This window comes from Cardiocondyla obscurior, linkage group LG01 (assembly GCF_019399895.1).
Source record: "Cardiocondyla obscurior isolate alpha-2009 linkage group LG01, Cobs3.1, whole genome shotgun sequence".
NCBI classification, from domain to species: domain Eukaryota; kingdom Metazoa; phylum Arthropoda; class Insecta; order Hymenoptera; family Formicidae; genus Cardiocondyla; species Cardiocondyla obscurior.
Genome location: NC_091864.1, coordinates 1,376,137 through 1,403,412, shown reverse-complemented (window position 1 = coordinate 1,403,412; position 27,276 = coordinate 1,376,137). Strand labels below are relative to the sequence as shown.

The 27,276-nt window shown below is 42.2% G+C and overlaps 1 protein-coding gene across 2 annotated transcripts in view; it reads right to left on the bottom strand.

Moving 5' to 3' along the window:
- The window catches only part of LOC139108133 (lachesin), a 49,662-nt gene extending 24,756 nt beyond the window's left edge, over nucleotides 1-24,906 (bottom strand). The window contains exons 1-2 of one of the 2 annotated variants that reach the window (XM_070666208.1): nucleotides 24,406-24,906; nucleotides 17,844-17,977 (exon numbers count right to left, since the gene is read on the bottom strand). In XM_070666208.1, the coding sequence (XP_070522309.1) occupies nucleotides 17,844-17,976 (133 nt within the window). In that variant the 5' untranslated portion in view covers nucleotide 17,977; nucleotides 24,406-24,906. Of the gene's footprint in view, nucleotides 1-17,843; nucleotides 19,682-24,405 lie in introns of those variants that run through there. The other variant, XM_070666215.1, reaches the window with a different exon arrangement.
- Nucleotides 24,907-27,276: the final 2,370 nt, after the last annotated feature.

Here is a 27,276-nt window from a genome sequence, read left to right as displayed (position 1 = left end):
GCTCGCTCTCGAGAACAATGCGCCGGCTTTATTTTACGAAAGTACCGGCGATTCTTTTCGCTCTGCGGGCCGGCGTGAACGCCCGGGAAAAGGAAAAAGCGCAGATCGAAGCGGAAAATATTACGCGGCGCAGCACACTTTTATAAGCAAGAAACTCGAGGCTCTCTTTTTCTCTCTCTTTCTCTCTCTGTCTTTTGCCGCGTTGCGCCGGTGATGCGGAAGAGAAGGCGAGAAAAACGAAGGGGGAGGGGGTAGGACGAGAAGTTTAAGCGAGCTGCATTCAGCTGCATCGCGAGTACGGCACGTGGCGCAATATTGAAACATGCGCGAAGTCAAAGTTTGCAAATACCGCCTCATCGCCGAGTCATGCTTCTGTACCGGTGCATGGGGCGCGCAGCATCCGCGGTTACATCGGGCGGAAGAAGTCACGGCCGCAAACTGCGCCGGCCACTCCGAAAACGTGTGATATCCTCCGAGGGGGGGGAGGTATGTCAAAACTTGAACGTTTCTCGCACGACGATGCCGGACGAGCGGATCGCGGAGTCGTCTCGGAAGTATCGGCGCTAGTTCGCGTGGTCTGATCGCGAGGAAGCGGTACATCCGGACGGTATTATGATAAGATATTCACCGACAGAAACAGGAGAGGAACGGAATTTTCAGCTCCCAGCGCCGTCGTCCCCGCGGCCGCATCTAGAATGTAATATAAGGAGACGCGGGGGAAAATAGCGACGTTACTCGCTTCGAGTGGCCTCGTCTACGAGGATAAGAGACGGGCGCATGGGCAAGGAGGCCGGGAGACAGGGAGAGGAACTGGAGAGATTTTGCTTCTCTCGAGAGGGATGATGCCGCGAGCGGCAGGCGTGTGCACGGTTGTACGTGTGGCAGCGCATGCACACTCGTAACGGCCTTATTTTATGGCGAAATTATTCCGGGAGAAAAATAATTCAATCTCCGCGCGGTACAAGTTACGGCACTTGGCATCCGCGCCTCGGCACTCGAGAGCTACTCTCGCTTCCGTGGACCCCGGAATGCCAATCGAAGAGCGGGGATCGGCTTTCGCTTTTGACCCTTGACGGCCCGCGCCGATAATCGTGTGAAAAATAAAAGGCGCCTGCCTCTCGTCCGAGAAACCGATCCTCCCAGTCGTTGTTTTGCCGCGGTTTCGATCAGTTTACGAGACGAGCCAAATTATTTTTGCGTGGTCACTTTCTAGAGAACTACGGGCCGCAAGAAGCGGGGCGTATACATTTTTAGAGCTCGATATTTTTTTAAAGATCGCTCGGAACGCGATGCAATCGAAATATGAATTTTTAGCTCGAGGGAAAGAACTCCTTCAAATATTCGATTTCACGTAAAGGATGGTTGTTGCAGAAATATGTTAACCTGTCGGTGTACTGCATTTTCCTGGAAAATGTTTACATTTACCATGTGCAATCCGAGATACAATTTTTTTAGACACGAATAACTGTAATGGGAGAATATCGAAACTATTTGAAATATCAAAAAATCGTTTCAAATTTTCAAGCAAAAGTTTGATGGAACGTGCAGCGCGATGGAATCGCGAAAACCCTGTGCAGCAATCGAATAACTAAACGTCAAAAATCAGGTGTCAGGTTTCATAGTCGCGTCCGAAGTTGTTATCGTTTTCATTTTAAACTGCCGTTTGTTAAAAGAACTTAAAAATCTCGCGAGGTCAAGGAGAAATTATATTATATTTAATTGTAAAGATAAATAATGTCGCAAATTGCGCTAAGTGGTTTTTAAAATGTTTGTTTTTTCTAATTTTGCATTTTTTTTTTTTTTTTTCCTCCCGCGGTCACGAGCGTTTGTACGGCGTCGCGAGTGCGGCGGTGAATAAAAATCGTGGCGGTCAGTAGTAAAAGTAAAGCATGAGACTGACGCGACGCTGTTATTTCCTTCCGCGCCGTAAAATACGTAACTACGTTAGCGGCTTTAAGCAATCGAGATTCGAACGCGATAGAACGGCTGCGTCGTTTCTGCAGCAGTTTCTCTGCGGGAAGCCTCCGGGGTGAGAAACTTGATATCAAAATAAATGGCTGTACCATATCGAGACGCTGTAAAGAATCTGAGAGAATTCGGGCGTATACGACGATGTTAAACCAAACAATATTGCGCCCGTGATAAATGCGGGCATTACGTATCCCAATCGAACAATAAATCCGTCAAATTGGGTGCATTTTTTTTTTCACGGGGGTAAAAAACCCCTGTGGCGTAATATAATAAATAACTGCGAAAGTTACCTAGTAAATCTCAACAATTGTTATAACATTTTCGCGGAATTACTCGCTTTCGATAGGATCGGCGTTTTCGGAATAATGGAAACGGAGTCGGCTCGGAAAGTGAGAAAGGTACGGGACACAATTTAAAAGTGGAGAGGAAGAGGTCAATGCGATTCATGAAACTTCATGAATACGATTTTAAACGTTACAGAAATGAAAGAAGTTACCGCAAATGATAATTGTACCCTGCCATTCTGCATAATTGTACCATTTTATTCAACAAATATTCTTTCTGTCGTGATTTATTAATTTTATCGATAATTTTATCGATCTAATAAATAAACGAAGAACGTCGTGATGCGAGTAAAGTTTGAATTATACGATAAATAATGTGATACCCGAAATTTTCGTTCGGCGAACGATTTGCCCGATAGTTAAAAATTGCTAAAGAAGAAGGGGGCGATATCTGTGTAGCGTATGCGCGCGTGTAATAACTTTGCCGAGTTATCGTAGCTTTCGTATCGATCGTAAATACTGGGGCATCGTGCTACACGAATGGAATTTTCGAAATAAAATGTGGAGGGGGTCGGGGGAGATCCAAGGGTGATTCGGGCCGATTGGCAATATTCGCAAATAAAGGGACCCAATTCGTTCGCGTGCAACGTCCGATTTCGGCAGTAACGTCGCGATCTAACTCAGTTTTCCGCGCGCTAAAACATAAATCTCGGGCGCCTTGCCACGGGGGTTTTGAGCCCCGGGCGAAAACGAAACGGGGGGGAAGTGAGAGCGCACGCGAAGGGAAATGGACCGCCGTAAGATCGAAATCGGCGCGCAGCTGCCGGAGACGACGACGAGGAGGAGGAGCCGCGACGTCCGACAGAACGAAATATCGCTCGACGCATTTCAAAGATCTCGGCAGACACCATCCGCCAGCGATACGTACAGATCCGACTGAGAGATCGCGGGCTGAAAGAGGGAGGAATGTTTCTGCGTGTCGATACGGTTACACGGTGTTTCCGCTAGGGAGTTATTTCGAATAGGAAATCACAGAGTTGTATAGAGACGGGGCTGTTACGCACGAGAGAAACCGAAGTGTTCCAGGTACGATGCGCGCTGCAGATAGGGCATTCGACAAATGACCCTCTTATTTCGATCGCATGTTCCGACGATACGCAACATGCATCGCAATGCACTGAAATCAATCGCTATCGAGACGTTCGGGATAGACCCCTGCGGGAAAGGAGTTTGTAGAAAGCGAATACTATTCTTTAATCTTTGTGCATGAAATAAAATATGCAGTAGAGTTTTTTTTTATTATTATTATTATTTTAAAATATTAGAAATTAATAAAGGTTAGGTTAAAAAAATTAAACTAATTTGCGTAAATGTTTTAGACATTTTATTTGTATGCGTATCTCACGACTGTATGTACATCACGCATTGTCAGGGTGTTGAGGAGTAAGAAGATTTAGGTTTAAATGACCGCAAATCCGCAACAATATACTGGAAACTTAGATCCTCTTAACACGTTCTTAACACGTCAGCGGGGCGGTAAGAAATACTATTCGCAGTCACGATAGAATGAGAAATTGACAACACGATAACAGCGATGAGTGCACGCCGTGTAAAATTGATTTCACCCGTTTACCGTGTTATAACAGAAAATTCATGCCGAGATTATTGATAGGAACAGAGTAAAAATAATCGCCCCGTGAAATTGGTTTTTTCGAGGCACAGTCATATAAAAAGCATGGATAAAATTTTAGAAATCTGCTCTGCGATAACGTAATTAAGCCTTTAATGACGCGCTGACAAATTAAAAATATTTTGCAGACAGATTAGTCACTTAACAATTTTTTTTTTTTATACAAAAAATACCGGTCTATATCGTGGCTGTTGATATTTTTATACAGAAAAAAATTCTACGTTTTTAGAACTTAATGGAGTCAATTGCTTAATGAAATATCCGTGTCCAAAAGCTCTGATGCGTTTCCAGATATTATATAACGGCTTCGTATAACGTAAATCCCCGTTGCGAGGGAGTTACTAATTCGGCGTGGGGTATGCGAAATTTGAATCTTTATCTCGATATAACGCGCCGGTACAGGTCGAGTGGCGGAGTCTGTCGGCGCGTTTTATGCAAATTTTATCGCACTTGGCATGCTAACGTCTTCCTTAAATCGGCCCGCGATCACCGATCTGGCATCAACCACTCGTTCCGTCTCCGAGGCCCAAACACTCGTATTACATCGTTGTTGACGCGCGAGGTACGTATCGCGCCAAGTTAATAAGGACAGCCGTGGATAGGCGGGATGAATCGGGCCATTAATGCTCCGAAGAGGAGATCCAGGAAAGTGAGATTTTCCTTAAACGAGAGTTTAACAAAGTTCCTGGTTATTACGACAGAATAGCCAACTTCCGTGATAAGGAGGACGATAGAGGGGCGAGGTAACTTCTCGCTCGCCCGGAAGGGTAAATATTTCTCTTTTTCTTTTTCGCGCGAGGCTCAGCAAATTTTTATCTCAAGCGAAAGCATTAATTTGCGAAAAAAAAAGAAAGAAAAAAAAAGAAGAAGGAAAGTAGCGACGACACCGAAAGTTCGGCCGCCACGCTTGGCGAACGACGGGGCTTCGCTTCTTCGCTTCCGTGCTCGTTGCCGCTCCTCGCGTCGTTCTCCGGTAGATCGCTTAACTTTCATCGCGAAACTTTGGTATCATCTTGCATTTATTAAACCCTCCAGCGTATTTGGCGAATATTCCTCGGTATCGCTATGTCAATGTCGTATCCGCGCTGCCGCGGTAAAATATAAACAATTCTCTCGATAAATTTACCCGAACGATCTTATTAATGTTTGCGCGATTACGCGATATTTGACGGTCGTAAAAGTAAAACAGCGCCCGCCGCAGTTTCGCCTGTAATTAATGTTAAGTCTGACAGAAACGCCGCGGAAACCTCGATTCCATGATAACCGGCAACCAACTCCGTTTGGGCGGGCATACATTTTTAAGCGACGCGAGACACTTCTCAAATACCAAACTCGAAGCGTGTAATAAACCCGTGCTTTTGACAAAATATTTACGGGCGTATATATTTTAAAGTTTGAACAAATTATGTAGCCGACGTCTTCGTTACATCTTGTGTCATTCGCACAAGAAGGCGTCTCGTAATACTCCACAGTCAAACTAAAGCACGAAGTTCCGTAAGAGGCTAATGCGAGGCAATATATTCCTGCGTGTATCTGCGTTAGATTAATTAACGTGCCTCGTGTAAGATTTCCCCGCCACATGTGGTAATTACACCGCGAATATGATTCTGTCTTTGAATTCAAAATGTTGCGTCTATCTAATAATTATGTCGACTGACGTAATTATTCGTGTCTTTATATTTCGTTAAAAAAATTATTTTTTTTCTTAATTTTAACATATAATTCATATTTCAGGTAAAAACGGTCTACTCGAGCTTCCCGCGTCCCACCCGCAAGCACCAGCGGCCGTCCGGGGGGTATGACGGGGGACCCTAGCGCGCCGACCAATCACAGCGCTACCTCGATCGCCTGATCGCTTCCGGCCTACGTGATCCCCTGCGCAGTCGAAAAGATACGTCGGCCACGTGGAGACCACGATTCTCGAGGCGAAGATGTCGAGGCTTCTGCGTGTCCTCTCGCAGCTTATCATCGCGTACCTATGTCTCGCCTCGTCCCGGGAGCCCTATGAACCGCTGTGTCTTGCAGAGGACACCGCCTTTGGCCATCCACCGACATTCGACCGGGCAAGTGGTAAGTTCTTTTTGTACGCTCGGACGGATAAATGTGTGCGTAAAATACCACGACGGTAGCTATACGGAAGCTAATAATAATTAATCTAATTGACGAACATGATGATATATTTATTGGTTACAAGTTTGCGTTACATTAAAATATTCGGCATAATATTCACAATTATATTCGACTCAATATTCACAGTAAAAAATATTCAGTGTATTAAGTTTTACAACGCGTTGGAATGTTAGAGGACGCAGCGAACATATACAAACAAAGGTCGGCCGGCCACGGCTCACGCGACTTTCCTAATCTCTCCTATGCTACATACTGTAGTCGAAGCTCGGTAATCTGCACGTAGAGTTCGTAAACAGCGTTGCTCTATGCTGATCGAAGGGTAGGTCACATTTGATAAACGACGATATCGCGGACGTGAATTAACTTCTGCGATGTATGATTTATACGTGCAGAGTACTACTTATATAATTCTTAGCGTAGATCCATAGTTCTTAAATATAATACTAATCAAGCAAACCTTTTTCTGTTGCAGATCATGATCGAGAAAAGCGTATGCGTTTCCGTCGCCGGTATCAGTAAAAGAACGAACCGCACTCGGTTCGTCGGTCCGTTTTTCGGGAATTCCGTCTAAGTAGTGCCGTGCGAAAAATTTTAATTGACAGTGTTTCTTTAATTATGTAGCTTTCGCGATTAAATTCACCCGGGCGCGATTGTCGCGAGTGTCCGGTGCGCGGAAGGACGACTCGACTCGACATCGCCACTGAGAGGAGGAGGAGGCCTCGGAAAGGCATCATACTTCGTCGGATCAACCCCGAGGTAAGGATCATATTTCATTTTTAATTATTTAATTAAAAGATTAATTAGAGGCACGGATAAACTTTTTTTTTAATGATTAATTTTTTTTTCAAGCATTTCTACAATTTATATTTGTATTTTATGTTACAGGGTCATTACCACTGAGAGGAGGAGGAGGCCTCGGAAAGGCATCTGGCTTCGGCAGAGCAACGTTGTGGTAAGTAACATTTTTAAATAAAATTAATAGCTTATTTAAATTGCTTAAATATTTTTTCTGCGAGTGTAATAAAACCGTGAGTTTACGTTATCTGATAATCGACGTAACGAGTAATTATAAACGCGAAATGTCCGTATTAACGCAACGCACAATGATTGATGTGCAAAAGATAATTGTATGAAGCTTACGATTAACGAATGCCGCGCTTTACAGAAGAAGGCACCATCTGCATACACGATATTAAAACATTTAAAATCCCATTCAACCGTCGACCGGTTATAATGCGTTTACAACTGCTTATTAAATCCACAGCCGCACTCGGCTTATTATCAAAACGGCACGTTTATACATGATTACGATTGTCTCGGGAGATGTATAATCGCCTTAAAATTTCTTTTTTAATTCTATACGACTGTAAAAGTTTCATTGCGATCAAAACGTTTTCTGATGCACATCAAATTTCTACACTTTTATTATTAATGAAGCTCGTAAGAATTAAGTACAAATTATAAAGTAATAAATTAAAAAATAATTTTTATATGTGTAATAGAATGTAAAACAATACGTGGGAAACCGATGAAAAGTTATTAAATTATTATTCTTTATGTCAAGATAAAGTTTTCTGATATTTCGTTACTTTCGTCATAGACTTCTGCAGGACTAAATATTGTTTCCTTCAAAACGTTTTTATCGATATTTTTAAAGCTTTTGTCCGCGTCTTGTTTCAAGTTTTCTTAAAAATTCCTATTCGCCCGAGCTCTTCGTTCTCTACTTATCTCGAACTTCTCTCAATGTAAATATGATCCTGAGAAGGTCGCTTTTTAAACTTCTCACGAACTCGTCGTAAAGACCGATAAATGTTTAACTTGTTTTTTTTTTTTTTTTTGTAATTCGATAGAGATCATTTGCCAGAAACGCGTTGCGAGATATTAAGCGCGCTCGCATTTCGCCGCGATATAAAATCTTTTTTTTTTTTTTTAATTTACACTGCAATTTGTTTGGCAGCCGGATTATTTATTAAAGTTAAATGATTTTTCGATACGCGACGCGCGCGTACATTTTCGTATTACCTCTCCACGCGCACTCTTCGCACGCCCCGGCGTTTTTGCAAGAGAGGATTTGTTTGATGTCACCATCGCTGGCAACCGTTAATACTGAAAGAGTAGATAGTTAAATAATGCTTTTTTACGAGGGCTCGGCTCGTTGTCGAGGTAACAGCGGATATAGTGCATGTCAAAGCAGAATGGCAGCCGTACGATGTGCGGAACGGGTTGAGGCTTAGCATACGAATATCAGAATCTCTGTTTGTGGGTTGCTACGGTGGTCTGATTTACATAGTTATTATGATATTATGCGGCCGCAAAAGGATTTTTATCATCACCGCTGTCTACGCCACATAGGGGAAAAGGCGGAACAAGCTGTGACATACGCTTCCTTGTTCTTTCGCGTTGCTTTTTTTCATCGCGTTTGCAGCACCCGCGGCGGATTAGACGGTATAAATCTGTCAAACTCTATTTCTTTCTCCCGTTGATCCTTGATAAGTTTTCGCCTACAGTAGACACCGTAGAAAAAAAAAAAAAAAAAAAAAAAAAAGAAATAATGGGAACAATATTTTGACTTTTTGTCGATTTTTCCATTTTCATACAAAAGCTCGATTTTTATGTAAAATTAAATAAGTTATTGCTTTGAATTGCGTTACTTTTTATCGCGATATTTAATTGTATGTTATTTCAGTTCGGTTTCTCACCGATTTTGTATATTTGCATTGTCAATATTTAGTCATTCGTCATTATTAAATTATTTCAATAATAATTTGCACAATTTTAAGATGAGATTTGGCGTCTAAGTTAAGTATCTCTCGACAAAAGTATTCTTTATTTTCATTCCTCATAGAAATTTCATTTTCACCCACCAGACGTGGACTTTTCATAAACTTTTTTTGTAACCAAAGCGATGATATAAGCGGATTATCGAACCATCACTCCCTAAGTTGAAAGGTTTTATAAGTTCTTCAACTTTATTAGTCAGTCATTATCTTGGCTGCTTACTTTTACATACTTAAACTATGGTTAATTATTGATATTTTATAATTATTTCTATTATAGCATTAAGTATTTACTGTATAAATTTTTTTTTTAATTAAATATCAAAGAAATTAAAATTTCGAAACTTGAAAAATAAATTCGTTAAGGTGTAGCCAAAAAAAATGTTGATAATAAATCTAATTAAATTAAATAAAACTTAAGCGAATTATATCAATAGCTTTGTCACATCGAGCAAAGAGACATTGCGAGAGAACATACGCTTCGATCGCACTTTATTCCACGTTTCGCGTATTTTATAACCAGAACTCTCTTATATTTCCGACGAGAATGTGTCGCGGGCGATCGCAAGGCGTGACGCCGGCAATTTTCCGAGTGATTTTGGTATACACGTGTAACGGGCGAGAGAAATCGGTATTTCTCACAACTCGTGGCGGATGTCGGCAATCGATCAGTGAGCAGTGAGAGAACTCGACTTGAGAACCTAATAAACGCTCCGCTCGGCTCTTCCTCGCTTCGGCGGACGCTAAGCGGCGCGATACCAAAGCGGATTATTGAAACGCCACTCGAAGTCGAGTGGAGGGAGAGAAAAGACCGTCGGTCTTAGCCAGATTCGCGGGATTTTAAATTCTCACGGCTCGAATCCTTGCCGAAACTTTCCTCCATCGCATCGTTCGGAAATATACAGGACTTGACGCGTTGGTTTGCCATCTCGCAGTCTTCTCGTCGCGGTGCGAACGCTTAATTAAACGTCAAATCTCATCTTAAAATTGTGCAATTTATTATTGAAATAATTTAATAATAATGAATAGCTAAATATTGACGATGCAAATATACAATACTTTTGCTTTTTTCACGTTAAAAAAATTTATCTGTGGACATTTTGATTCGCTCTACAATTTATATCTTATTTTTTTCTGTTACAGCGTCATCATTGCTGATCTCTGCCGCCGCGCATCGTAATGGTGAGTCTGATTTTTGAATGATCTGCATTTTATAAAATTGTTCATCGCATGTAGAACATCAATCCGAACATTGGCAACGAGTAACGTGTTATATTTCCTTTTGAGAAAATGACAAGTCTGATAATTTAAAATATTTTAACGCTACATACAATTTTTAATAAATTTAACGATTTTTATTTAATGTGTTAAAATACAACAAAATATCCTCGATATAATATTTCTTTAGGGCTTTGGTCTTTCATTCCTAAAAATATTTTAACACGATACTCGTATGCGTAATTATTTTTCTGCAACAAAGAACTACGGCAAACTAGCCGTTTTTCTCAGGTTAAAAAAAAAAAAAAAAGAGAGACATTTCTCTTTTTGTTGAACTTGTATTATTACTGCGATCCCGCTGCGCTTTTGCGCGCGTAGCAAATTTTATAAAATATGACGGAGGCTGTCCAGTGATATACGAAATGTAATATGTGAGATACATTAGCTAATTATCGTTACGTCAACTGCTTCATAGCTCGCGGTATTACACTCTTACACGTGATGCGATTAAAAAAATACTCCGTGCTTATAAAAGCCGAATAATTTTTCGCTGCCGAATATTTACATCTTCTGAACACCGCCGTCGCACCCCTGTTTTAAACGCCACCACTTGGTAGTGGTTGATGGCGGTATCAGCGGCTCGCTACCCCCAAACCGATGCATTTGCCGCCGTTGACTACGCCGCGATAATTCCATTTCCGCGAAAGCGCTGCGAATCCGAAGTTTAATTAATCGAATTCGCGTTATCCTCGCTTGTGCGAGCCGTTCTTCCTCTCTCTGCCCATCTTGCTATCCCGTTCTTTCCTCGTTGGCATCTCTCGCTCGCCGCGATTCCCATCTTCGGTCCACCCTTCCTCGGGGGGAACGGGACTTCGATCCCGGAAATTAGTAAGATCGTACATGCGGAACACGGAGGTTTGTCGCCTGTTAAAGGACGCACGTGTGCACGCTCGTGGCCTTAAACGTAACGCGCATACCGATACACGCCGATGCGATCGCGTGCAAGTCGATGCACGGTGATCGCGTAACACAATGCACGTAGCGTTGCGTCGCGTCGCACGGTCGATCGGATAATGCGCCGCGGAAGCGCGTTCTGAGACGCCGGTGAAAAGTTTGCCGGAATCAACGAGAAATTTACAGGCGTTCAGCGCGCTCGATCGAGCACCCCGAACAGCCGTTTCGATGGCTTTTCTTTCCCGTTTCTCGCGCGGAAACGCGATCGACGTTGAGCGATGCCGGGATGACGTAACTGAATCCATTATTCTCCAGGGCAAAAGCGCGCGATAAGGAAAATTAATATAAACACCCCGCCGCGCCGAGATGAAGCCGCCGAAGCAGTTTCTTTACATCATTTCTTAACCCTCCGCGTGTAATGATATTCCAATCAAAATTCTTCTCAGACAAATTCCCCTTGAAATTGACTGAAAATCAAGGGGTCGCTATACATATGTATTAGTAGTTTAGGAGTTCAGTTCGCAAACTGCCTGAGATTAACTACACGGCGCATATTGTGTTACGCGAGCATCGCGTATTATGTGCTCGGCGTCGTTGGACGTCGTAACTCGCGCGAGCCGCTTCATTTCGCGGGGCGCGAAAAAGTTATTAGGCTGCCCCGGTGTTTTTATCAACAAAGGACCCATTACGGCCGCGCGTGGACGCGAATTTAGAACAGCGGTCTCCCTTACAAAAGGGATTCAACTTGTTGCAATAAACGCAAAGCGTCGTCATTCGCGAGCAGGGAAATAAATATTTCAGCATTAACAGGGGCGATATTTTCGCGCGCGAGAATTTCGCACGCGGAAGACGTAGGGCTGCAAAAAAATAAAAAATAAAAAATAGGGAAAAAAAAAATACGGCGTTTTTTATCGCGTAGGAATGCAACAAAATTGTATTCTCAACTTCGGCTACGGACAATGGCCTACGTGTGCGTGCATGTGAAATAGTCCGCGTGTATATTACACGCTCGCGATTCGCTTCACGCTTTCCCGTTCCTTTAATACCATCTCGCGGCACGTATGCCGGCCGGGGCGCGTAAGAAGATTACTACTGGCACGTGAGCGCGAGCGAGAAACTCCGCTTGAAACTATTCCTCATTCGGGCGTGTAGGTGTGCGAGGCACATATTAATATTAAGTACATGCCGTGCGAACACGTGCTCATGTTACCTGACTGCGATACAGCGTGTCTCGGGAGTTACGCACTTCCTCCGGCGAAGTTAAGCTCCGGCAGGAGCGATTGTTTCAATGTCATCGATAACTTTCGAGTTACCCGGCGTCGACAGCCGAGGGTCCGCCGTAAAATTAAACTCCGGGCGCGAACAACAAATCTTGCCCCGCCCGCGTAATTTTAAGTATACTTCCGGGCGTCTCACCTCGGGGTGTTTGTTTTTTAATAACTAATAAGGACTCGCCTACCTTGCGCGGCAGCGGGTTTCTAATTAGCGCGCTAATTAGCGCCACGTCTAAACACAGTGAATTACGCCGTAAAATAAAACGCCGCGGGAATTATCCTCTCCCTAAATCGCCCGTATTAACCCTCGTTCCAATGCGCGTTTGTCGCGGTAAAATCAAACGGTTAAAGGGTGGTAATCCTCAAAGGAGTTTTAGGAGACGGCGCGGTCGGTCTCGAATTTGTTCGCGACAATTGAATTCTCGATGAGGAGGCGCACAAGTGTCCCCGTGTATTCGCAATCGCATATGTCCCCGTGCCGCTGTAAACCTATATAATCACAAATGTAATTGGTTCTATACATGGACCAACGTCCTTACCGTTACATAGAAGCTTCCTCGGCGCGCTAACAGCGGTGCTCAGATGCGAGTGGCCGCGCGGCTTCGAGACGACGGTCGAAACCGTACGGGATGTGTTGTGTAAACGCAGTTAACTACGGTAACGAAACACGTTTTGCTCACTATACCGTGGACACGCGTCTACATATATACATATATATATATATATATATATATTATATATATATATATATATGTTTATATATTATATATTGCTTACATGTAGGTTACATGCACACGCAGACCGTAGTTGCACGGTATACCTTAACGTCTAAAGGGCTTCCCCGTGGAATACTATCGGCGAATAGCGTCTGTGTTGCACCTGTGACGCTAAATGCGAAACTTTAATCTCGCGTCTTAATCGCGCTTCTGACGATCGGAGCAATATTTCTGAAATTTTACCGCTTGCTTACTCCGAATGTAAAGCCGGTTTTGTTCGATATTTTAATCACGGATTATTTTCGATCTCTGGATGAAAGCGCGATTAATTATGGACCCGATTAATTATTCGTCGAGTTATTTGCAAGCGCGTTCGACAATCATCTATTTAGCGAGCTGTTATTCGGCTGTTTTATCATTATGCGTTATTTCCACCTTCTTCTTTCACGTCTTTACGATAAAGAACATTTTCTTTCACACGTAATTTATTTAAAAAGTGACCTACGGATGCACGTATTTCACTTTCAAACACGTTTCGTCTCTTTAAGTTTCATCTGAGCACGTTGATCTAATCGAGAGCTACCGCAATATATTTACCAGTCACATATAGTTCACGTTTATATTTCTGATGATCGAGACTAGCCATACACTTTTTATTTTTTCGAGCTGCAGAATTAACGACCGCGACTTCCTATTTGTCCGTCTCAAAATTTCAACGGGAGACACGTGTATATTTGTCTGCGCGTCGACAGGTTAAAGCAATCGCATCCGAAGCTTTTAAAGCAAATCTCTGTTTCTACTTGCCTGCAATGTATCCGTATTACGAACTATCTGGAATGACGTATCACGGCGCGAATAGGCAGACGTATTGCGACGTCACGTATTACGCAGATAGACACGTACGAGTATATTGCACACGGGAGTCTGACATCACGCGCGTTCCGTGGCATTTGATAGATAAGATCGTTACACCATCCGGAGCAAATGATAGCAACGCTGCGCAACTTGCATGATATTATCTCTTAATCATTGCATGAATGAAATCAACACATCCGATGTATCGACTGCTCTTATCGCCTCGCCTCACTATAAACGCATCGCCGCGCGCCGTCGTAATATTTTCTGAACCGCTTCTGGCAAACTTTTTGTTTAACTTAGCGAAGTAATTAATATAATTAAAATACTTAATTAATTTTTTAAGTTATATATATATATATATATATATATATATATATATATATATGTATATTTTGAAAGTACATTACGTAAATAATATAACATATAATATAATTTATAAAACATGGAAGGAAAGATAAATACGAGGTACTTTGAGTGCTTTTAAATGAAGCACTAATTAATACGCTTGAAAAATTCTTCCTGTGCAAGAAATTATTAAATTATTATTTCTTTCGTGCTAATTATTTATTCAACATATCTTCTTTTGCGCTGATAATACGAGAACAAAAAGAGAGATATATTAACAACACGGGGATTAATCGATTCTCGCAAAGATTATATTTTTTTTTTCTCTTTACATTTTTTCACCGAGAATTTAATAACTAACGAATTCGAATTGTATTTTATTGCGTTTTATATCGCTTCGAAATTCCTTCGCGCTTAATTCTTAATTTTTAATTCTATTGAGTCGAATGTTAATTTCTGCTTTATTATTATTAACGCGACACAAGTGTTGGCAAATATCAATGCTGGTACTTTTCTCTATATTTAAAAGCAAATTTTACTTAGTCCATGCAGAATTCGTACAAAGGTTTCCCATTGGCGAATTTTGCTTCAGCTCGCATTTTGTTCTCATCTTTTTACACAGCGCTCCAGTTTTATCTATCGGTTATCGGCTATCGAAATGTTAAACGGAGCTCCTGTCAGTTGTCGGAATATGTTGAATAAGTATGTAAAGTTAAATAAAAAGAAAGCCGGAACAAAGAAATAATTGGCTACTGACGTTTCTTCTCTGAACATTTCACCGAGGGTACAGCTAGGAACTTTGAAGTACCCGTTGACCAGTCATTTCGATGACCTGACCGGGCGCTTCTTTTTAGAGAAGCGTTACCATCTCCAAAAATTTTATTTCACGCCGCGCCTTTCGCAATTTCGAAAATTTGCATCCCATTTATTGCACGCGGTTGAAATTGAAACGCCCTGGCCGCCGGGAGACGAATATATTATAAAATATTAATAAATAGAGAATAAAAGAAAAGGAGGGCTTGTCTGTTCCTGGCGTGCGCCAGGCCTTACGTTTGCTGACGCATAATTGGCCAATCTTTTAGCGTGCGCCAGCCAGGTTTTCGCGTGACCCGTTTATTCGTGCGCATAAATATCTCGCGTTAGATTCGCAAAAGGATGACTTGCCGTCCTCCCGCTCGTTCGCGTCCACCGGCGCCTAAGTAGTAAACTTGTAAGTGGCGAAATAAAGTTGGGACCGGGGGTACCGCGCGCGCACGCTACCGTGTCTGTGACAGTTTAATTAATATCTTTCATCCTCAAAGGAAAAACTTGGCGAACTAACCGGCATGGACCCGGTCGCAATGCCGGTCCGTACCGGAACCACTTCAACTTCGGACGCAACGACGACGTCGACAATCCCCCCGCGAACTAGGACGCGCTCGCCGCGACTCCATTCTTCTCCCGCTCCCGTTTACGTCTCCCGTCCCGCGATCACTCTGATAAAGTTCCGTATACTTTTCTTTTATTTCACGTTATAGGGAGGGATTGCGCATTATCGTTATCAAACTCTGAGAGATACGCGGGAGATACGCCGGAAATCTTTGTGATCAAATCTTTCCTGCGGGAAATATATATCGATCGAAAAATTAATAAATAGTTTTACACTATTTTTGTTATAATATAATAATATGATATAACGGTCAGAAATGATGCGGGTATATCGTATACGCTTGCTTTAACACGCGGGATGTTTCGCGTATTTTTAAATGCACCGACGATTAACTTTATAAAATATCGTGTCGGCGTTAATGCGCTTCCGGCGGCGAAAGCCGCGAAAAAATATAGGTGATCCGGGCGAGCTTGCATGCCGCGACTTCTGAACAATCCGCAAAAATAAACGTGCGTGAAATCTGCATGCGTCAAGTTTATTCTGCGAGTACCCCGGCATATCCGACACCGTTCGTGCTCGCCGAAATATTTTAAGGGTTTTGCGAGCTCGCGTTGTGCATTTTTCATCAAATTAAAAGTATTCGAGTTTACGCTGGTGATTACGGCTTTTAAGAATTATTTGAGCGATCGATGCGCGATTGAAAATAAAACGGCGGAACCTCTGGGAAATACATGAAAAACTTGTTTGCCGTTACCCGACTGTTCGTGAAAACCGCGACTGCATTTTCGTGCATTATATTTGCAGTAATGCACGAAAGTAATTTCCTCCAACTGTTGATACTCGCGTAAAATTTTACTAGAGCTTTGAAAAAAAAAAAATAGACTTTCCTCCCCGTCGGATAAATAGAAGAACTCTTCGTGGGCACAATCCGCGATGAAAATTAAATTGATCTCGACGGGGCTTTTTGCTTGTTCGCGCGCACGAAAAGCCGTTTTAAACTGTTTAAGTCACGCGCTTTCGCGTATATCGGATCGCGGATTCGCGCGAGGGGAATTTTTCTCCCTTTCTTCGCCAAACATTATCGAGCACTGTGATAAAGGCAGACAACGTATCGCAGGCGCAACGCCGTATAAATCTACCGCGTATAGATAATATTTCACAATGCATTATTCAGATTTTTCACAAAGCTTTATGCGCTACGGTGGAAAGCCCTTCAGACGTCGCGGAGCGGATGCCGGGGCTCGTGTAGGAAGCACGTTACGGCATTTATTTACGAGTCGGCACGCAAACGCGAAGTGATTCCTTTCACTCTGATTATTGCCGGTCAAGTATCCCGGATCATCGACACAGAGAAACACGCGATCTTATCAAATAATTGAAAAGCTGCGCGGAAAGACCGTAGTCCTCTATCGTGATCGAATTGATGATTCCGAAGAAATGAAATTATGGCCGACGCGTTTAACTTCAGGAAATAGACTGCCCCCTCCCCTCCCCCCCTCCTTTTATACCCTCCGGACTTGATATTCTTACGTAAAATAAACCCGTTAAATTACCTTGTTTTACATGAATTAGCGGTGATAAGAGAATTATTTGACTCGACAAGCCATTGAGAAAAATTAATTAACGCGTAAAAAGATTTTCAATTACCTTCATTATCGAGAGTTTCAATCAATTAAAATGCGGTGGAGGCGTTTGTTGCAATAATTCGTATGGGCAAACATAAATGTTAATTTATAGAAACGTTAAATATAAATCAAATATATAAATTTTGCTTACAATAATTTAATAATCTGTATTTACAAGAGCGAAACGCGCTGAAACAACTACTTGTTTATCTAAAACTGACGTTTTACTCTGTTCTTTTACACCACAAATTAATTACAATTATTATATTACGCCGAGTGAAATAATTTACACTCGCGTCGAACGCCAGCCGCAATTTATGGTGGGAGGGAGGTCTGATATAAGGAATAATCTCGCGATATCTCTGCTGCGAGTTAGGTCGAACGAGGGAGCCGACCCTCCGGTACATTCGCTGATGTTTATTGGAGAGGGGCTGAAAGTAAAAGATACTTGATGCGACGAGTGTCCTTTATTTTACCGACGGTAATACGGCGGGGGATATTTGCTCGCGCGCATTCCACGGCACGTGCCATTAACGCCGACAGGAAATTCCGCGCGTCTTCGCGCGAGGGAAGGCAGCGCCGGGAAAAACCCAGCCGGCAATATGCAGATGAGTATATATACGGGTATATACCTGATAGCGTTGGATTCGTCGCGGACGAGGAGCCGTCTTGGCGCATGGCGTCACTGGTAATTGCCGTTCCGCCGAGATTGGTGCTGTAGTCTTCGAGAAGTACGCAGCACAGTAATAGCCGTGCCACCCTCATTCTGAAAGAACGAAAGAAAAGCTGAACGGGAATAGCAAACCCTGCGTTCTTTGTCAGCTCGCGTTCGGCCCTCCCTCGCTTGCCTCTTTCTCGCCGCGTCTTAGATTTTGCCGCGGTGAAATACGGGAAAATTTCTCGACGCCCGCGCTGAATTCGTATACGCGATTAACGCGCGATTATTGTTGCGTTTTACGGCGGCATGAGGTTACCTTGATACGTTTCGATTAATACTTCAAATACACGATAATTAATTAATTAATTAATTAATCACAAATGTACAAAATGAATTGAGTCAGCGGAGCAATTGCGTGCTTCACAAAGTGCACGTGGGAATTATTACGAAATGTTTGAACGTATGTATTAGAATGAGAGGAAGTTATTTAAAAATATATTTGAAACAAAAAAACAACTCGGTATTTTATATTACGCGTACCATGTTTTCGGAGCATTGAAAGTTTCATTACAATTATTAAAGGTAAAGTCCGTTTCGTTTGCGAGTGAAGGATGCGTGAACGTTTATATAAATTATTGGAGATGCCGAGGGGGCTTTCGTACTTCCGCGCAAAACTTGAAAAATATTTTATCCGCTGTATATCGATTTATACGTCAAAAAGCCAATTTTGAAAAAAAAACAAAACATTTTATTGATGATGATACTTGAAAAAGCCCAGTTTTGAAAATCTCACTGAAATGGATACAGTGGATCTCGTGTGTCGCGCCATATCTCATTGTATCTCTCTATGTCTTTTTATATCTACATGTCGAATTCTATAATAGATTACAGCTGTAATTTCTCGGCAATTTTTCCACATAAAATACATAAAAATGAAATTTGAAAGGACATCGATAGTTAGATATTAATTTTAACATTTATTTACGTGTTTAATATATAATTATAAAATATTTTCCCCGTTCGCATTTTATGATAAAATCTCTTAAGAAAATATACGTAATATTTTTAATAAATAACTCGATTGTATTGCGATGTAATAATGATGAAAGAGAAAAAGGGGAGTAATCAAAGTAATGAAATACTCGTAGGATCAAAGGAGTAAGGTGGTTTATAACAAAGTACACAAAGCGTAAACTAAAAATTGCTTACTATAAATTAAAATAAAACGGCTGTCTTAATCGGTCGTGCCTATCGCGAGAAAACGAAGCTTTCCGGGGGTGAAGCCACCCTCGAACCGCCGAAGGCGCCAGTGAACGAACCGGTTAACGTGTTGCGAAAACTTTCCTCTCGTTCGCGCGTCTCTCCCTCTTCCGTTCGTGTCTCCTGGTTTTTTTTTTTCCTTTTTTTTTTTTCCTTCTTCCGTCGGTTCTCCCCGTCCTCCGTCTCGATCGATACATTTGTCAAGCGACGTATAAACGCCGCCAAGTTTACGGCAATTCCACCTAACGTACGGGGAGAATCGACCGTCAAAGTGTTTTGCCGGACTTGGCTCGTACATCCCGGATGTCGGGACGCGGTTGCTCGCTCGGGGACGTCGCCCTTCGGAGGGAAACACGCGCGGGACAGCCCGTCCCTTACGCTATCTCGTAAATAACTATCTTGGTCGTTTAGCGGCGGAGATTTTGGTCCACAAGGCGGAATTTAACGCTCCTCTCCGCCGTGCTTATTTGCCGCGCAACTACTCATTCTTATTTACGACAGGGCCAAATGAAAACCCCTCTTGACCCTGTCTCACGCCGACGCTCATCACCCCCTTCGCTCTTTCGCGCATAGTGGTGCCTTCCACTTTTTTTTTTTTCCCTCTTGGTCGCCGTCACTCCACCGTTTCTGTCCTGATACGCCAATGTCAGATTATGAGCAGCTCTTTGTCCCATCACGCTTACGTGTGATCGATGGCTTCGCGGATCGGGGGAGGGATGGATTTCCCGGCGGGAGCGCCGTGATTTTTCGAGAGATTCGGGTCAAGATGAGACACTCGAAACATTATACACCCGCTGATTACTTCTGTCGCTTTTTATCGCGCGAAAATACTCTCGTTTTCAAGTATCACCGCGGGATATTTCCGTCATCGTCGCCTTTCCCTCCGGCTCTTAATTTCGGCCTTACTTGTCGACCTCCCCGGGGTTCTTTTACCTCTCGAATCTTTAGAAGCAGCTTCTCCTCTTGCAATTTTATCTGATGGAAGCCAAGGGAAAAACCCAGAGCCAAGCTGTTGAGCTCGAGTTTAGTTCGCCAGCCGGGCAAAGATCTCGCCGGCGTTCGGTTATCTGCCCTTAAAAAATATTTCGAATCGAGATTTTATTTCCATCCGACTGACGGGGAGATTCCTCGCGCCTGGCTCGCGCCACTCGACTTTAATCCCCGATAAGGGCGTCGTCAAGTAAAACCATGACGTATCGATCGCGATCGATCTTCCGTGATAAATTCAGGCGCTTTGTATGCAGTCTTGTCGGACCCGGTGTCTGCATGTTCTTTTTTTTTTATTTTTTTTTATTTTTTTTTTTTATTTTTTGCTTCCCCACCTTTTTTATTTTATGAATCCGACGGTACGGACGAAGTACTTTTGCGTTCCATCCGGGTGGATCGCACATACATCTTCGCGGCATCTCGATTCGATAAGATACGAGAAAGAGAAATCCGGTGCCGCGCGTCCCGGAGCGGCACTTGATTTATTCGCGCACGGCGAAAATCTTTTATTCCTCAATTATCGTCGCGTGAAAATATTTTAATCCGCCTCACGGAGTTAAGCTCTCGCTCCATTTCCGCTGCTGTAATTTCCACGGCTCGATTTCTCTTCGCTTCTCTTTCTCTCGCTCTCTCGCTCTCTCGGTCCATCTCCCCTCCTCGATTCACTGAAAATATTTTTCCTATCTATCCTCCGGGTATAGATGCCGCGTGTCTCTTCGATCGGATGCATTATTCTCACACGCCGTTATTGAATTTATTATCCCGGCTCATCATTACTCGTTGCATTACCGGGAAATCGCTCCCGCCTTTTAATCCCGAGCAGCTTTCTCCCTTTTTCTCGTCTGCTTATTTCCGACGTCGGAATATCGGGCCATCCACCGACGGGGATAATTTTCCAAGAGGTGTAAAGTAAAAGCTCGGCGCGGGCGCTCTCTTACAAATCTGATTTCCGCCGTTATCGTGTGTCACCCGTCGTAAGCGATTGATAGTATCAACACTCGTAAAGACCATCTTGCGCGGGTAAAATTTCACACCGCGCACTCTTGGTCGCGTTTGTCGCTGCTTCGAATGTTTGCCCGCAAGCAATCGCCGCGGGAAGAAGTGAATCGGACCCACCGTGTTACCCGCGTGTTAAACCGGAATACCAATCGGTCCGGCTATGCATCGTCGCGATAGAAACCGCGTTCGAGAAAATGTTAAAATCCTAGAAACGCTAAGCGAAAAACACGAGTCCGCGGAGATTTATATGCGACCAAATTTTCCTCCCGCGAACGTAAATTCACTCCTCGCTGTAGAATAATGACTGTGAAAGTTTCCTGTTCTCGTTTCACTGCAGGAATTTCAGGATTTTTCGAAAAAAGGATTAGCGCAAACGAGAAGCACGCTACATACGTTTCTTCTAAGTTTTTTATTCAACGCGTTGAAAAAAAGTTTGAAAGTTAAAACAAAAGAAAAAAAAAGTAAAGGAGAGAAATGTTTATAAATAAATTAAAATAATAATTGAGAAAAAAAAAATTTAATTTGTAAAATAATATTACGAACTCATCCCTGAAATTTTCATTTTCGCCTAGAAATTAAATATTGCCACTTTTTATTTATTTCTTTTTTTTTTTTTTTTTTTTTTTTGTAATGTTACATTCATTTCGTTGTATCATATATTTTTCTGATTATTTGTAATGAAATAAAATTATCATGCTCACAACCGTATTTGGGATTCAGCTACCATATAACAAAATTTAATAATACTTTTTAATCTTTCATGTAATTTAAGCCAGAGTACTGTACCAATTTATTTTATTTATGGTTCACCAGAATTTTATCGGAGGTAAAATAAAAACCCTTTTTATTCCCAGCATCATTAATTCTTCGAAAATAAAATGGCAGTTACATAATGTCGGTTTCTCGTGGTTATATAAAGAATGCGCGATAGGGAAACTTATTCGGTATCTGTATTTTTTCACTTGTATGCATTTCTCTCTCTTTGACTAAACTTTAACTTAAAATACCAGTATCTCGCGTTCTCGCGCGAGCGGCCACGTGATCGATGCCAAGATTGGCAGAATACATAACGATCGTTATAAAATATGATGAAGCGGCAACGTATACGCGAAACACGCGGGAAATGCTAACCCGAAGCGACATTGATCCCTATCGCGCGAATAGAAAATATAAAAAGTGATATACGACGAAAGAATTTACTGGTATATTCGGCGGGCTTAAACTGTCGTTCCCTAATAGTCGTTCTCTTCAGCCCGCCTCGTCGGTTCCCGCTCGACGAATCGATCATGCCGGCTAAAAATCGCATCCAAGCCGAGTTAATCGCGTTCAAAACGACGTGGCGGAAAAGGAAAAAAAAAAAAAAAAAACCTCCCTGGCGGCCGATCAATTTACGGACAGACTTTATCTCACCGCCGTTTCCCAATAATCCTTTTTCTTATGATAATACATTCTCCGTTTCCCCTCCGCACGCCAAATGGGGCAGATTTGATTCCGCCCCGCGCCAGAAATCTCCGCAATCCGCGATCCCCCTCCCCGCGCCCGACGACGTTATATCACTCTGAATGATTTATTCCGGCTATCGTATCACGCCAAATCGCCCTCTCTCTCCTGCCGGTTCTCCTCCATAAACGCGAAGAATAATTTCAGCACATAATACCGTGGACGGACATGTGTCTGCGTTATGAGTGACCGGCATTGTGCGGAAATGGATTAATTCGGATATCACGCAAATCGTGCATAAACATCATTTCGTCCGAATAGAATTGCTCTAAACGTTCTACGACGGTAAATTCGCATAATTGCGTCGCCATGCGACATTTAGTTTCCTCCCGGGGAGGCATTAAATTGGCATTTCATATAACGTGAAGGAGGCGGAAATATTAGAGATGCGTTTGATACTATATTTATACCGAGTGCGAGAATGCATGTCCGACAACGATGGCTTTTCGAGCGATTTTAAAAGTTTCTGTATTTAATGCCTCTCTTTATGACAAAAATCCTAATACATTTTAGTTTTCTAGATAAATTTTAATAATTAATCTTACTTTCGCGAAATATATTTCTTCCAACTTCTTTCGATTTATCTAGATAAATGCCATATATTTTTCTATCCAAGACACTGAAGAGATACGAACGAATGCATTTTTAATGTCCATATATGGGGAGTTCGATAATGGATATATTTCGTGCAATGCGCAGTGTCATCGTCGATAACTGATTTCTTCTTAATAAAAGTAGTAGGATATTTATTTTGGAAAAATACAGAGATCTCCCCGATTAATATGCTAAAATTTTACATTATTTAAATAATTTGAAATTTATTTGAGTGTAAATCAATTATAATTCGCAAGCTAGCAGAGTGTTAAATAATTTATAAACATATATGTACACGTAATTAATAATACTTTTAAAGATTAATTTGTTAGACATTATAAAACAAAAGAATAAAATAAAAATAAAGTTATGATAACAAGCTTTGTATGCAAAGAAACTGAATTAATTAATTGCTAATTATTCAGAAGCGTTATTCTACCTAATTTTTTTTTAAGCCAGCATTTTGTGCTTTGTTTCTCAAATACAAATTAAAGTCATCAGATCTGTTGGCTTGTAGATTTTTCTTCGCGAAGCTGCATCATACAGGCGCATTTTTCCTCTCGCGCGCACTTTCTTCTTTCGTCGTATTGTATGAGAAATATGTTCAGTGCGCGATTCGTACAATAAAAAAAAATAAAAAGAAAAGAGAATTTAAATTCTTCCTCTCTGCAGCATCCACGCATAACGTAAAATATAGCGCGATAACTCACTGCCTGCGTAAAATGCTTTGAAACGTCTTTTTAACAGTATCATTCACGTTAACGTTGCCGTAACACCGGTTTTACGCGTACTCGCGTCGATTTTTATTTGAGATCCCGGCTGCCATGTTCAGCGTCGAGGTAACTTATCACGCAGAAAAAAAAAAATAAAATAAAAAGAAATAAAAATAACGCGGCTGCACTACAATTGCACCGCGGTGAGCTGTCAGGGGGAGTGTATTCCTCCTTAAATCGCCCACGTTTAATTTTAATCTTACACAACGCGCCGTCCAAATTACGACGATCACTCCGCACTTCGCATCTGACAATGGGCCGTTATCTGCGTGTCAAACTCACTCCGGTTGCGCCGAAAGGATTCAAACCCACGGACGCGTAACCGCTTGGCGGAAGGCGCGTGAAAATGAAAGACAATTTTACCGGCGATCCTTCTGACGAGAGGGAAAAAGGGTAATTAACAATTTCGTCGAGGACTATTACCTCGCGGAGGAAGTGTAGCATTATACTGGCGAGAGTTTGACACAACGCGCCATATACGCGCGTAAATCCGTATTTTTTTTTTTTCTTCTTCTTTGGTTCTCCGTCCGTGCACTTGTTATCTCTGCCTCCCTCGATAGACCCCCCGCGAGTTTCGCACGTTTTCACAATAGAGCGTCGACCGCGCGATCGTGAGCCTCGCGCGGCGAGATTACACCTCCGTCGACGGACGCATTCCCGGGCGTCGGGACGCGTGTACTGACTGCGCCGAGCTGGCCGCGCCGTCGAGCGAGTCGAGAGAGCGGCGTCGGGACGCTCGTCGCGACGGGACGCGCTTCACTCGCATGGCGCAGGCCCGCAGGACTATACGGTATGTCGCTTTTCTTCTTTCCCACCGATTCTCCTAGCTCTCTGTCCTTCCCCCTCGTCCCCGCTTTCCTCCCTTTCTCGTCTCTCTGTGTGTCTCTTCGTCTTTCTATTTCTCTCTCTCTTTCTCTCCCTCGTCTCTCCTTATCTTCTTTTCGCTTTCTCGTGCTATCGTTCGCACCGTTGGATATAATATTCAATTTATTATGTACCTTTGATACATGCAGACCGCCGCGCCGGAAAAGTAGGAGGCGCGAATGCAGGCAGCCACAGGCTGCCGGCTCTCCTTCCGGAGAGAAGTAAAACGAGGAAAATATGAGAGACGGGGGAGAAACGGAGTCGCGGCGGGACGTGATGAGGAGAAGAACGAACGGAATCGGCAGCGCGTTCCGCTCGAGGGTGAATTGTCGAGATATTGTCGATCGAGCCGGCTCGCCCCTCGATAAAGCGCTTCGGTCAAAACGTCCTCCTTTTTGGTGCTCGACCGGCTGATGAGCGAGAGAGGGGGAAGGGGGGGAAAAAAGGGTGCCCGGGACTGAAGTGCCGATCGCTATGTCAAAGACGAGGGAGCGAGGAAAAAGCGCGACGTTGACGACGTCGCGCTCAGGGAATTGGACGCGATTGTGCGGATCCGCGTGTTCGCTTTTTCGTTAATTGCCGACGAACGAGTCATCGTTAGAATGCGAATTTAATCCCGCGAGATAACCACGGCGACTCCACCGATTGATTTGTCTAGGCTCCCGCAGGGATGACTGATGGCGTTCAGTCATTTAGGTTTGGCGAACCCACGGCGTCGCGAATCCTTGTATGCATTATTTGCATCAGTATGTACATATTTTTCGAATAACAGAGGTAGAAATTTAAAAAAAAAATTGAGAATAAAAATAATAAGAATTATATTAATATTATTCGTTCGCATTTAATCTAGATAAATTAAGATGGTGAGAAATAAAACTTTTTTTTTTTCTTTTACACATTCTGTAATTAAGGAAAAGTCAGAAACGAGAAAATGAAAGAAATATGTCATTTTAATAATTAATCCTGCGGTTAATCAATCGCAATGTTAACGAAAAAGAATAACTTGGATATTATGTAAAATATTGGTATTATTTTAATAAAAATTGAAGCTTTTATATCAGTTTTTATGAAAAAAAAAAACTCTAAAATAGCTTTAAGAGTTTGAAAGATAGCAGAGAACGAATCGTATCGTAAGAAAAAACTGCCCTTTTAAAAGGATGACATAATCGCGTAATGTTATATCTGTAATAAACTTTGAGATATACCATCTCGGCGCATAAGGCGAGGTAGCTTCGCGTATCGCGAACTTTTGTTCTATCTTTTATCGTAATGAAAATTTTATTGCAAGTCCGTCGAATTGGAAATTTGTTTAGCGGGAATTAAACGCCGCTATGAAGATATGCCAAATAGGAGTCGGGCTAAAGGTAAAGATAATATAATTAGCTACTCGCCCAGCTTATTAAAAGTTGCTTTAAGAAGCTGCCAAGATATCGCAAGATACTTACTTTTAATTCATGACAGCCACCGCTCGCCGAGAAGATTGTTTTCAGTCGAAATATTTTAGAAATGGGAATAAATGTTTTACTTTTGAGATATTGAACTCGCATATTTCTTCGCAGATACAAACGTATTTCCTGAACGACCTTATACAAAATTAATTAGCGGTCGGAGTAAAATAATTATTTCTTTCTGTCTCAAGTTATATATTTCGCAAAGCGGTCCTTTTTTTAAGATTTTTTGTTAGATCTCACTATAAAACAAAGAATTTAATAAGTATCGCCACTTTTAATAATTAATCAATTTTCGTTCATTAATGACTTATTATTTTTTATTCAAGATTAATAATGTGCTTGATGCGAATGCTATTCCAGTCGATTTTACTTAATTATTAAACAAAATCTTAGTTTAATTAATAAAATTTTCAACGTATTTCAAATTTTATACATTTTTTAGCTCGTGGTAAATTATTTTAAGTGTATTTTTTAATATATTAAGACTTTAATACATTAATACTAAATGTATTAAATATCCGTTTAACTTCTAAGAGCCCTTAATCAAGTTTTAATTAGTAACGTCGTGATGTGGGAATTAAGCCAATTGAAATAGATCCCTCTCGATGATGAAATTACGATAACGGATTAGTCAAGAATCCCTCGGGGGAGGTTGGGTGCTGCTTGTCGGTGTAGTACAAGGCGTTCAGGGGTGCATGAAAAATCGCGAAAATTTTTTCTAATATCTCGTAACACGAGGCGCGCCGAGGTACAAAGGCGCGCACTTGCGAGGCGTAAGGCCGGAATTTATGAGAGAAGAACATTCCCGGGGATGGCGCCGCGGCCTCCTTCTCGGGCGGCTCCTCAATTATGACAGTGAGAAAAAGTACACATTAAGGGGATTGCCCGAGGGCGGCTGAAGCAAGCACATGCATAGCGTGCTACAAAATTGCCGCTTAAGCTGCAGTGGGCGGTGATAAATGTAGAAAGGTTAGAAGCA